The sequence below is a fragment of the Entelurus aequoreus genome, linkage group LG15 (genome assembly GCF_033978785.1).
Source record: "Entelurus aequoreus isolate RoL-2023_Sb linkage group LG15, RoL_Eaeq_v1.1, whole genome shotgun sequence".
Classification (NCBI taxonomy): domain Eukaryota; kingdom Metazoa; phylum Chordata; class Actinopteri; order Syngnathiformes; family Syngnathidae; genus Entelurus; species Entelurus aequoreus.
Window position 1 is genome coordinate 6,863,380 of NC_084745.1, and position 14,063 is coordinate 6,877,442.

At 36.6% G+C, this 14,063-nt stretch overlaps 1 protein-coding gene across 2 annotated transcripts; it reads right to left on the bottom strand.

Annotated features, from left to right (window-relative positions):
* Positions 1-2,045: 2,045 nt before the first annotated feature.
* Positions 2,046-14,063, bottom strand: LOC133629717 (solute carrier family 22 member 13-like). 2 transcript variants are annotated; one of them, XM_062020649.1, is made up of 10 exons: positions 13,516-14,063; positions 13,341-13,444; positions 10,836-10,990; positions 10,592-10,763; positions 8,036-8,156; positions 6,482-6,585; positions 6,190-6,404; positions 2,789-2,897; positions 2,526-2,720; positions 2,046-2,461 (listed from the first exon to the last, which is right to left on the bottom strand). In XM_062020649.1, the coding sequence occupies exons 1-10, from the start codon at positions 13,888-13,890 to the stop codon at positions 2,401-2,403; spliced, it is 1,611 nt and encodes a 536-aa protein (XP_061876633.1). In that variant the 5' UTR covers positions 13,891-14,063; the 3' UTR covers positions 2,046-2,400. The 2 variants fall into 2 exon arrangements, with proteins under 2 accessions (XP_061876633.1, XP_061876634.1); XM_062020650.1 differs by lacking the exon at positions 2,046-2,461 and having other exon boundaries at positions 2,511-2,716.

A 14,063-nucleotide genomic window follows, 5' to 3' on the forward strand; every position in this document is an offset into this window, starting at 1 on the left:
CTCAGTGATGTAACCAGGGACCTCCCGAATAAATAGTGGAGCACGTGGGCTGTGCCTTAGAGCGTAGGTTGGAACTGGAACTGAGTGTACAGCCCAATACGTCTCTCCTCATTGAGCAAAATTGAAATCTGTCTCTGCATGATTCCTTGCTTCCCAGATCCCACCTCACTCCTACCCACTTCTCCAAAGTGGGCCGGCTCAGGGTGGAGGACAGAGTAAAACAACTTGCACTGAGCCTAGTCTATAAAATCCGCTACACCTCCCTGATACCGAAGTACATGTCAAACTACTTCCTTAACGTAAATGACCGCCATAACCACAACGCCAGGGGGAGCGCCACTAACCACGTTAAACCCAGATTCTGAACTAACAAAGGTCTTAACTCATTCTCTTTCTATGCCACATCAATATGGAATGCACTCCCAACAGGTGTAAAAGAAAGGGCATCTCTATCCTCCTTCAAAACCGCACTAAAAGAACACCTCCAGGCAACTTCAACCGTAAACTAACAAACTTCCTTTTTTTCTGTCCAATTAAAAGCATGAACGTTGGATCTTTTGTTGTTTACTTTTATTTAAAAGCACTAATTTTTCATTTGTTTTTGCCTATTTTGAAATGATAGTAATGCATTTAAAATAATTTAGATTGTAAAGTAAAAATCTTTCCCATATATAATATTTTTTTCCATTTTTTAATTAAAAAAAATAAAATAAATTTGTGCCTATTTTGAAATGATAGTAATGCATTTAAAATAATTTAGATTAAAAAGTAAAACATTTTCCCATTTATAATATTTGTTTTCCTTTTTTTAATTTAAAGGTTTTTTTTTAACAAAGCCATTGCTACCAGGTTCATACAAAAAATACTAAATTCAACATGTAATTAAATTACATGTTTTTTTTCTGTCCAATTGAAAGCATGAACGTTGGATCTTTTGTTGTTTACTTTTATTTAAAAGCACTAATTTTTTATTTGTTTTTGCCTATTTTGAAATGATAGTAATGCATTTAAAATAATTTAGATTGAAAAGTAAAAATCTTTTCCATATATATTTTTTTCCTTTTTTTAACTAAAAAAAATAAAATAAATTTGTGCCTATTTTGAAATGATAGTAATGCATTTAAAATAATTTAGATTAAAAAATTAAAAAATTTCCCATTTATATATTTTTTTTCCTTTTTTTTAATTTAAAGTTTTTTTTTAACAAAGCCATTGCTACCAGGTTCATACAAAAAATACTAAATTCAACATGTAATTAAATTACATGTTTTTTTTCTGTCCAATTAAAAGCATGAACGTTGGATCTTTTGTTGTTTACTTTTATTTAAAAGCACTCTTTTTTTGATGTTGCTTATTTTGAAATGACAGTAATGCCTTTACAATAATTTAAATTAAAAAGTAAAAATCTTTCCCATATATATATTTTTTCCTTTTTTTTAACAAAGCCATTGCTACCAGGTTCATACAAAAAATACTAAATACAACATGTAATTAAATTACATGGGTTTTTTTTCTGTCCAATTAAAAGCATGAACGTTGGATCTTTTGTTGTTTACTTTTATTTAAAAGCACTAATTTTTTATTTGTTTTTGCCTATTTTGAAATGATAGTAATGCATTTAAAATAATTTAGATTGAAAAGTAAAAATCTTTCCCACATATATTTTTTTCCTTTAACTAAAAAAAATAAAATAAATTTGTGCCTATTTTGAAATGATAGTAATGCATTTAAAATAATTTAGATTAAAAAGTAAAAAATGTTCCCATTTATATTTTTTTTCCTTTTTTTAATTTAAAGTTTTGTTTTTTTAACAAAGCCATTGCTACCAGTTTAATACAAAAAATACTAAATTTAATATGTAATTAAATAACATGTTTTTTTCTGTCCAATTAAAAGCATGAACGTTGGATCTTTTGTTGTTTACTTTGATTTAAAAGCACCCTTTTGTTGTTGTTGCCTATTTTGAAATGACAGTAATGCCTTTACAATAATTTAAATTAAAAAGTAAAAATCTTTCCCATATATATATTTTTTCCTTTTTTTTAACAAAGCCATTGCTACCAGGTTCATACAAAACATACTAAATTCAACATGTAATTAAATTACATGTTTTTTTTCTGTCCAATTAAAAGCATGAACGTTGGATCTTTTGTTGTTTACTTTGATTTAAAAGCACTCATCTTCACGATTATTGCACTTTTACTTCAATGGAAACAGGAGTACAGAACGAGTACACATCATAAAACGACGTGTCAATTTTCAAAAGTCCAAAAAAAAAGAGAGAGTGAAAAATAATAACAAAGAAAAAAATAAAGTCCAAAAAGAGAGGAATATCTTGAGGATTTGATGTTTTCTTCTGTGTTGGCGAGCGGCTGTTGCCATGGTAACAGCGCATCTCCGCTAGAAGGGCGTTACCTTTTCTCCGTCCTCCTCGCGGCCGCCGCTTCCGGCGCCGTCTTGCCTGCAAGACAAAGCGAAGGGCGTCGATGCTCCGAGCCGCGTCAGCGTCAGGACGTCATCATTACGTCATCTCGGCGTGATCCTGCAGCTCCGCGCCGCGCGTCTCCGGCAGCAGCAAACACAGGAGCCCGGCGCTGAAGGGCACCGCGCCATATAAGGACATGGGGATGACGTCATGGTAGGCGTGGAGCAGTCGGATCAGCGGCGCCAAGATGCCTCCGACGCGCGCGCACATGGAGTTGAGGCCCACGCCGTTCTGCCTGGCAACACGCGCGTCGTTCCGTGACGCGGATTGTGACGTCATGGATCGTCGCGCGCACGCTCTTACCTCAGCGTGGTGGGATAAAGTTCCGCCGTGTAAACGAACACGATGGAGAAGCAGGCGGTGGCGGCGAATTTCCCGACGACGGCGATGGCCGTGGCCACCGCGGGGAGATCTGAAGACCACGGGCGTGGGAGAAAAACAACAAGAAGTTCAGGAAATGATGTGGCTTGTGCAGCCCTTTGAGACACTTGTGATTTAGGGCTATATAAGTAAACATTCATTGATCGCATTTCAGTCTGGTCAGAAGCGCATTGAACACGTCAGATTACTTCTAGACCTCCACCCCAGATCCCACCTCACTCCTACCCACTTCTCCAAAGTGGGCTGGCTCAAGGTGGAGGACAGGGTTAAACAACTTGCACTGAGCCTAGTCTATAAAATCCGCTACACCTCCCTGATACCGAAGTACATGTCAAACTACTTCCTTAACGTAAATGACCGCCATAACCACAACACCAGGGGGAGCTCCACTAACCACGTTAAACCCAGATTCCGAACTAACAAAGGTCTTAACTCATTCTCTTTCTATGCCACATCAATGTGGAATGCACTCCCAACAGGTATAAAAGAAAGGGCATCTCTATCCTCCTTCAAAACCGCAATAAAAGTTCACCTCCAGGCAGCTACAACCCTAAACTAACACCCTCCCCGGATTGCTAATAATCAAATGTAAACAATCAAATGCAGATACTTTTTCTTATGCCTTCTGATCTCTCTCTCTCTCTCTCTCTCTCTCTCTCTCTCTCTCTCTATGTCCACTACTTGCTGTCCATATCCTACCCCCCCCCCCCCACCCCCCTCCACACCCCTGATTGTAAATAATGTAAATAATTCAATGTGATTATATTTTAGTATATATTATGATGACAGTATATATGATAGTATATATCTGTATCATGAATCAATTTAAGTGGACCCCGACTTAAACAAGTTGAAAAACTTATTGGGGTGTTACCATTTAGTGGTCAATTGTACGGAATATGTACTTCACTGTGCAACCTACTAATAAAAGTCTCAATCAATCAATCAATCAAAAACGCTGACCAGCAGAGGGCGCTATCACTGAATATTTTTGACTTTTTTTTTTTTTCACTCCAAAAAAAGCAATTTAAAAAATGTATACAATTTTTTTTTACTTCTACTTTGTGACAAAATGCCAAAAATAGTGTGATTCTGTGATGTATTTTTTTTGTCTGAATATATATCTAATAATATAATTACATCTGAATATATATCAAATATAATTACATCTGAATATATATATAAAATAATATAATTACATCTGAATGTATACAAAATAATATAATTACACCTGAATATATATAAAATAATATAATTACATCTGAATATATATCAAATATAATTACATCTGAATATACAGTATATCCAATAATATAATTACATATAAATGTATACAAAATAATATAATTACACCTGAGTGTATATATATATATATATATATATATATATATATATATATATATATATATATATAAATGTGTAAAATAATATAATTACACCTGAATTTATATAAAATAATATAATTACATCTGAATATATATATATATATATATATATATATATATATATATATATATATATATATATATATATATATATATATATATATATATGTAAAATAAGATAATTACACCTGAATTTATATAAAATAATATAATTACATCTGAATATATATGTAAAATCTGAATATATATATAAAATAATATAATTACATCTGAATGTATACAAAATAATATAATTACACCTGAATACATACACAATAATATAATAACACCTGAATTTATATAAAATAAGATAATTACATCTGAATATATATCAAATATAATTACATCTGAATATATATCCAATAATATAATTACATATAAATGTATACAAAATAATATAATTACACCTGAGTATATATATATATATATATATATATATATATATATATATATATATATATATATATATATATATATATATATATATATATATATATATATATATATATATATAAACATATATGTAAAATAATACAATTACACCTGAATTTATATAAAATAATATAATTACATCTGGATATATATAAAATAATATAATTACATCTGAATATATATTAAATATTGTATTGTGTTTTTTTCTGTTTATGTGAAAAACCTAAAATTAATTTGAAAAAATTATGAACTCACAAAAGCACATATTTTATATAATTAATAAAAGTTTAAAAAAATAATTAGACGTTAAAATGGGGTTATTTCTTTCTGTTTATCTGGAAAACAGAAAATAGTTAATAAAAATAATAAACTCACAAGAAGCAAATATGTCATTGAAAATAAATACAAATTGCAGAGAAGAAACAGTATCTATATTTCATATCATTTACAAAAATAACTAAATAATTGTGGATGTTGAAATGTGTTATTTTTGCTTGAATATATTGGATAGAAATAATTAATAAAATAATGAACTCACAGAAAATATATTTCATATCATTAAAGAATAAGTTAAAATTGTGGATGTTAAAAAGTGTTATTTTTGTCTGTTTATATGGAAAACTTATTAAAATAATGAATACAAATGATGAACTCACAGAAGCATATATATTATATCATTAAAAATAAGTAAAAATTGTAGATGTTAAAATGTGTTATTTTTGTCTGTTTATATGGAACACTCATACAAATAATTAATAAAAATGATGAACTCACAGAGGCATATATTTTATATTCATGTAAAAATAAAAATCAGATGTTAAATTGTTTTTTTGTTGGTGTATATGGATAATTAATACATATAGTGAACTCACAAGAGTCATATATAATTTCATTAAAAATAAGTTAAAATTGTGGAGGTTAAATTGTGTTTAACTGGAATTATTAATAAAAATTATTAACTCACAGAGGCATATATTTCATATTAATAATACAAGTTTTAAAAAACAGATGTTAAATTGTGTTATTTTTTCGGTTTATATGGTAAAAAAAAGAACTCATAAGAAGCATATATTATTTCATGAAAAAATAACTAAAAATTGTTAGTGTTAAATGTGTTACTTTTGTCCATTTATCTGGAAAACTTATTAAAAAAAACAATTAATAAAAATGAACTTTAACAGATGTTAAATTGTGTTATTTTTTCCGCTTTATATGGAAAAAAGAACTCACAGAGGCATATATTTCATATAATTAAAAAATGAGTAAAAAATTGCAGATGTTAAATTGTGTTAATTAGTTTATCTGCAACACGTATAAAAATAATCCATCAAACGATTGAACTCATCATATCAATAAACAGCCATTTTTGTTTTTTATGTAAACAATGTGAAGGTTGATTGTTGTTTTTGTGCTAAAAAGATAAAATATACAAAAGTGTGTGTGTGTGTGTGTGTGTGTGTGTGTGACCTTTGGGCACGGCGATGCTGGCGAGGCAGGCGGCGCCCGCAAACATCAACAATCCTGCCTGGCACGGCCGCCTGCCAAAGCGCTGGATGAGCGGCAGAGAGCCGAGGCGAGCGGGAATCTCCACCAGGCCGAAGATGAACTGGGTCAAGTAGACGTCGACACCAAAGTTCCCCACGTTGAGACTCAGGCCGTAGTAGACCAGGCTGGTGCCAAACCTGCCACGCACACACTTTCACCTTCTGCCTGCCATGTGGACACGATGACATCATCGGTCAAAGATGGAAATATTCACCAGATGTAACTCATCACCAGCGCTCGTTTTCTCAAGTAGGAAATCCTGAAGATGTCCAACATGCTTTGTCTGCTTCTTCTGTGGGGACACGCCTCCATCTCCAGCTGATCACACACATACACATACTGGAAATATACATATATACATACATATACATACTGTGTATATTTATATATATATGTATATATATATATATATATATATATATATATATATATATATATATATATATATATATATATATATATATATACTGTATACATTATATATATATATATATATATATATATATATATATATATATATATATATATATTATAATATATATATCTATATATACATATAGATGTATATGTATAGTGTATACACATATATACACACACACACACATATATATATATATATATAAATACAAAGATATATGCTAGCCTCTTACCAAAAAGCACTTGATGAAAGCGGATACAACTTCACCCTCACCTACGAACCCACACCAGGAAACCAACCAAAAAGGAGCAGAAAACGAAACAACATCATCTGGTACAACCCCCCATACAGTAAAAACGTCTCAACTAATATTGGCCTCGAATTCCTCACCCTGATCGACAAACACTTCCCCAAAGGCAACACCCTAAGAAAAGTATTCAACAAGAACAACAATAAATTCAGCTACAGCTGCATGAACAACGTACGACAAATCATTTCAAACCACAATAAAGCAATTGAAAAGGAGCCGCCCACCACCAGGCAGAACGACTCCAAAACTGACAAAGGCTGTAACTGCCGCAAGAAACCTGATTGCCCTCTCAACGGGGGGTGCTTACAACCATCAGTCGTTGACCAAGCAAAGGTAACACGCAAGGACATTAACACATCCGACACATACGTAGGATTAACTGAGGGACAATTCAAAACCAGATGGAACAATCACAAAGCCTCTTTCAGAAGCAAAAGCCTGCGGAACACTACAGAACTCAGCAAACACATTTGGAATCTCAAAGACAATAATGTTGAATACTCAATAACATGGCAAATTCTTGCATCCAGCACACCTTACAACAGTGGTAATAAAAGATGCAACCTATGCTTAACAGAGAAACTGTTTATTATATACCGTCCAGACTTGTCATCCCTCAACAAGCGCAGCGAAATTGTATCAGCATGCCGTCACAGAAGGAAACACCTCCTAGGTAACACATGAGCCAATCACCACGCCCCTACGCCTGCCCGTACCCACCCGCTCTGTGCCCTATATAAACCATGGTATGTGAATGCTTCCATCAAAATCTCCTGATGATTGAGGAAACCCCTCATGAAACAGGCCTGTAGAGATGAAATAGTCTTGTGATTTTTTTCCCACAAACATATTACGCTCTACCACGGTATCGAGCACTATTTTTTTGGAATAATCTAATTAAGACATATATATATATATATATATATATATATATATATATATATATATATATATATATATTTATATAAATAAATACACATATGTATTTCATAAATGTTGCATATTTGCTTTTTGAAGTGTATGAAAATAAAGGTATTGACCTTGTCCAGCAGATGTTGTGAGATGGTCCTGCCGTTGACCTTTGCTGCTCTGCTCACTTCCTTCACGGCTTCCTCCTTCCTGCCCTGAGTGAGGAGCCAGCGAGCAGATTCCGGCAGAAACCTGCAGGGCGTGTTGGGGTTTAGTGGTCACGGTGAGCAGAAGGTGATTGTTTTTCTGTCTCTTTTATGAGCCTGAAAGAGTGGCAGCACATCAAAGTAGCTCCTTTGAATTCCTTCATTGGACTTTTATTTTTGGTATTATTATTGTTCTCTTTTCTTGCTTTTTTTTAATCACTTATCTTTTCCATAAACCACTAATTATGGCTTTGGGGCTCTTTTGTGTGTTTTCATTACTTTTCTTTTTCTTTTCGGGCCGTTTTGTGTTTGTCTTTGATCAGCAGGCCTTTTGTTTCCACACGCGAGGAGCTGTCGGTGCTCTCCTTGCCAGCGCTACGGCGATCGCGGTCGGACATTCCCGCGGGACCACGGAAAAAGCGCCGGGGATGCCGTGCCGGCACAAAGATGAAGGAGCGGAGAAGGAAATTTAAGCTTGCAATTCCCTATGTCCTCATGGGGAACGTGCGGTCTTTGGCGGATAAAATGGACGAATTGTTGGGGCTCGTCCGAACTCAAAAGCAGTATGCCGTGTGCATTATCATGTGCTTTACGGAGACTTGGCTACACGCGGACTTCCACACCCGGCTTCACAACCTCACGGGCGGATAGAGACACACTCCTGAGCAGTAAGGAGAAAGGCGGTGGGATTGCCATCTTGGTGAAGGAGAGGTGGTGTAGTCCTGGACATATTACTGTAAAGGAGTGTTTGTATGCCGGACATCAAACTTCTGGCTGTTGGAATTCGACCATAATATTTGCCAAGGGAGTTTACTTCTGTAATCTTCATCGGAGTGTACATCCCTCCTTCTGCAGACCAGGCTGCTGCTTGCGACACCATTCATGCCGCTCTTGCTAGGCAACAGACCAAACACCCCGATGCCCTTGTTCTCATTTGGAGTGACTTTAATCATGCTTCTTTGGACTCAATTTTACCCACTTTCCACCAATATGTGCACTGTGCACGGTGTAACATGGGACAATACAACTCTGGACCTACTGTATGCTAATTCAAAAGATGCATACAGTGCCACTGCCCCTCACCCTGATGGCTCAAGGTGGCTCCTTCCCTGGACCTTCTACAGTTTGCATATCAGCCCCATGTAGGAGTGGATGATGCTGTTATCTACCTTCTGCATCGTGCTCACTCTCACCTGGATGGTGGGAGGGGCTCTGTGAGGATCATGCTCTTTGATTTCTCCAGTGCCTTTAACACCATTCAGCCTATTCCGATGAATGTCAAGTTGCTCAGGATGGGTGTCAGTTCATTGTCTCCTGGATCACTGATTACTTGTCTGACAGGCCCCAGTTTGTGCGACTGGGGAGCTCCCTGTCGGATACTGTGGTCAGTGGTGTAGGTGCTCCACAGGGGACCGTCCTGTCTCCTTTCCTGTTCACCCTGTACACCTCAGACTTCCAGTATAGTTCCACATCCTGCCACCTGCAGAAATACTCTGATGACTCTGCTGTGGTCGGGTGTATCAGAGAGGGACAGGAATTGGAGTACAGGACACTGATCACTGACTTTGTGGAGTGGTGTCAGGCAAACCATCTGCTCCTTAATGTGGACAGGACCAAGGAGCTAATCATCGACTTCAAGAAGAAATTGACCCCTGCGGAGCCCATCATTATCCAGGGCCAGGAGGTGGCAGTAGTGGGGCAGTACAAGAACCTGGGAGTTCACTTGAACAGCAGACTGGACTGGGCATGAACAGACTCTTTTTCCTGAGGAAGCTTAGGTCCTTTAATGTGTGCAGCAAGCTGTTGGAGATCTTTTATCAGTCTGTTGTGGCCAATGCCCTGTACTTTGCTGTAATTTGTTGGGGGAACAGCACCAGCAAAAGGGACTTAAATCAGTTTGACAAACTGATCCGGAAAGCAAGCCAAACTATTGGCACACAGTTGGAGGGACAGGAGGACACTGGATGAACTGCTGGCCATCATTGACAATTCTGCCCACCCACTCCACCAGACAATTGAGGGACCGCGAGGCTCATACTCCAACAGACTCCTTCAGCTTTGTTCCCACTGTGTGCGATTCAAGAAGTCCTTCATTTCGCACTCCATCCAGCTGTATAATCACTCGCCATACAGCAATAGATGATATTTATCTATTACCTGACACCTGACATGTTAGCTACCTCTCTTTGTTTATAATGTATATTTTCTGCTGGATCTACTCTTTATTTTATGCTGCAGCTGTTACATATGTATAATATACAAATATAATATAATGTAATAATAAATCAATATATATTATATACTGTTAATATTATGTATGTTATATTTTATATGGTACATGTAAAATGGAACTATGGTAAATGTTTTGTCTACGTTATACCTGCATTATCCTTTCCATCCTTTGTAACTGAGCTACTCTGCAGAACAATTTCCTTTGTGGATCAATAAAGTTTGACTAAGTCTAAGAAGAAAAGTTGTGACCAGTAGAGAAGAGGCAGCAGCAGCAGAAGAGGCGAGTAGAGGACAAGTTGCAGGATCCTCCAGTGGGGGATGAGGTAAGCAAGACCTGACAGCAGCATCAAGCCCACCGCAGTGAAGGAATGGCTGACGATGGTGCACAGGGCGAACTTGGACGACTCACACCACTCTCCACCTGGGACACAGCACATCATCATCATCATCAACAACAACAACAACAACAACAACAACAACATTTGATATTTACCGATCACAAACGCGTTGGCGATAATTCCAGACAGAGAAAATCCACACAGGAATTTGAGTGTGATGTAAAAATAAATATTTGGAGAAAAGGCAGAAGTGACGCCGAACAGGAAGAGAAGAAGATGAGCCAGCAGGACCACAACACGCCGACCCAACCTGCAACACAAATATTATTTACACTCAAATATTTTATATTTTACATTTTAATACACGGCCCTACGATGAGGTGGCCACTTGTCCAGGGTGTACCCCGCCTTCCGCCCGAATGCAGCTGAGATAGGCTCCAGCACCCCCCGCCACCCCGAAAGGGACACGCGGTAGAAAATGGATGGATGGATGGATTTTAAAACACCATAGACACAGAATTGTACATAATAACTGTCAGAATAATTGTATCTAAGTTATCACAAAACTTTGTGTTGCCACGAGTTCCCGGCGAGCAGACAAAAGCTGTCTTTGATCTTACCAATCAAAAGGCTTGTAAAACTCCACTGTATAGGATGGGAAGCAACATGAAGGTGTCGGTTTCTTTGATGTATCGTAATCCACAGGAAGATTTTGTCTTGACCCGGGATCTACAAAGCGGAGAGGAAGCAGGACCTGACCCCCCTCCAGGCACCTTTTCTTTGAACTGTTTTGCAACCAAAGGCGGCGGCTGTTTACGACCCCCCTTCCTTTAGAAACAGCTGTTGCCATGTAATCAGGGAAAGTCCAAATAAAAGAGGACTTTTAAAAATCTTTCGTCAGAGCGTGGTGGGAGACTGTGCAAAAAGTACAGCCCAGACGTTTCTCCTCAATTGAGCTAAATTGAATTATGTCTCTGTTTGGAAAGAGTCTGAAAGAGCGTGTGACTGAGGGTTACGACGCATAGACAAACCCTGTAAATCCTAGGCTCGAACAGGTAAAAAGGCCAAATAATCAGAAGGATGGCGGAGTCCGCAAAAAACTGAAAATTCCGTAAAATTCAACATTGAAAATAAGCCAAATTAAGGACAGCGGAGTCCACGTAAAAAATGAAAATTCTAAAAATGAAGAGGCCAATATACTGAAGGGCGGCGGCGTACGCGAAAAACTGAAAAATCCGTAAACCAATATCCTGAGGGGTGGCGGAGTCCACAAAAAGTGAAAAATCCGTAAACCAATATCCTGAGGGGTGACGGAGTCCACGAAAATGGAAAAATCCGTAAAGAAATATTCTGAAGGGCGGCGGAGTCCACAAGAAAATTGAAAAATCTGTAAAACAAGTGTGAAAGGTGTGAACTTGTGGATGGCTACCTAAAGCACCTTATTGCAGTGAAACTTGCCAAGGGACATGTAAGCAAATATTAACATTGCTGTATGTATACTTTTGACCCAGCACATTTGGTCACATTTTCAGTAGACCCATAATAAATTCATAAAAGAACCAAAGTTCATGAATGTTTTTTGTGACCAACAAGTATGTGCTCCAATCACTCTATCACAAAAAAATAAGAGTTGTAGAAATTATTGGAAACTCAAGACAGCCATGACATGATGTTCTTTACAAGTGTATGTACACTTTTGACCACGACTGTATTTACATTCAAATATTTGATATTTTAAATAACTATATACACAGAATTGTACATATTTATAGTCAAATATTTGACCATTTAAAACACCATATAAACAGAATTGTACATATTTACACTCAAATAATTGAGATTTTAAAACACTATGCATAACAGCAAGAAAAATAAGAAAGTTGCATTTTCTAATGTTTTTAGGTAAAAAAAAAAACAAAGTACGATTGTCAAACTTGATTGTGTTTATAATTAATATAAGTCTTTTCATAAAAATAACTTAATAATACCATTCAAAATGAATACAATCATAGAATAAGTTTATCACATAATTGAACAGTTGGGTTTTTCAAAAAGTATTTAAAATACACAAAATATGTAAAAAATGTTTGAAGCATTTTTATGACAAATAATGTATACGTCATCATAAATAATAGTCAATAATAAAATGTCTTTAGTTTAAAAAAAATCACAAAATAAAAATGTTACATTATTGGGTATTTTGCATTTTCTTTAAATACTACTTGAAATACTTTTAATGTAAAAACACAAAATATACACATCTATGTTCTAACTTGGCCTTTTTACGATCATTATGTAAGAATCGTCATAAATAATAGTAAGTGTATAATATAATAGTCAATAGTCAACATTTTAAGATAAAATATAAAATTTGCAGTATATAATTTTTTTTTTATCATGTTTCTTAAATCTGTTTTTCAAATACTTTCAGTGTAAAAATACACAAAATATAATATTTATATTTACCATTTTTATGAAAATAACTAATGCAAGTATTATCATAAATAATAGTCAATATTAACATTTGTTCTTCAAAATAAACCCCAATAAAATCATGGAATATAAATATCACATTGTTGGATATTTGTCAATATCAGCACTTTGCAAAATGGATGGATGGCGTGAATATGCAAATGAGTATGCAAATGAGGACTAATGACCTGTCAGCCATGGCCCCCAGCACCAAGGCCCCCACAAGAAGTCCGGCCATGTAGACGGACTGGGACGCTTCGATGAAGGAACTTCTGTCACACACCAGCTGGAACTGACAAGAAGAAAAAGGTGACGACGGACGATAAGTGAGCATGAGCGCCGGTCGCCATGACGACCCCTAACCTCAGTGACCACGCTGGAGGCTCCCGGCGGCGCCTCAAAGGTGGAGCCGTTGAGGCACGGCGTGGTGCGGTTGAGGCCGTACTCCACGATGGTGTCCAGGTCCCAGGGCACGGGCGTGAACATCAAGCAGGCGTGGAAAGTTCCGTCCGGGCGGCGAGGGAGACTCAGCTCCTTCTGCCGCTGCAGGCTGAGGTTGGCTCCTCGCTCCAGGATCCAGGAGGTGTCGCAGAAGTCGGGGAAGGCCAGGCCCGTGAACACCTGGCCGATGATGTCGAAGGCGATGAAGATGCTGGGGATGCACAAGATGGCCACCAGACGCTTCTGGAAGAAGCCAAACTCTCCCACCTCCTGGAGGATGTGAGCGAAGGAGCTCATGGCGGACGTCTGGCGGGACAACGTGCGGCTGCAACGTGAGCGCCGCTCGCAACTTGGTTAATCTTTAACCCCGCTATCACGTCTTACACTTTCTGTGCAGACAGGAAATGAAGAACTTTTCTTTTACTTGCTGACATTTTTAGAAAATCTGAAAATGTTCCTGGTTAAAAACA

Excerpts from the sequence above, each read along its gene's own strand:
- LOC133629717 (XM_062020649.1), bottom strand. The coding sequence starts at position 13,890 with ATGAGCTCCTTCGCTCACATCCTCCAGGAGGTGGGAGAGTTTGGCTTC. Across the intron at positions 13,445-13,515 it reads CCTCCAGCGTGGTCACTGAG|TTCCAGCTGGTGTGTGACAG; the intron begins GTTAGGGGTCGT and ends TCTTCTTGTCAG. Across the intron at positions 10,991-13,340 it reads CTGGGGGCCATGGCTGACAG|GTTGGGTCGGCGTGTTGTGG; the intron begins GTCATTAGTCCT and ends TTTGTGTTGCAG.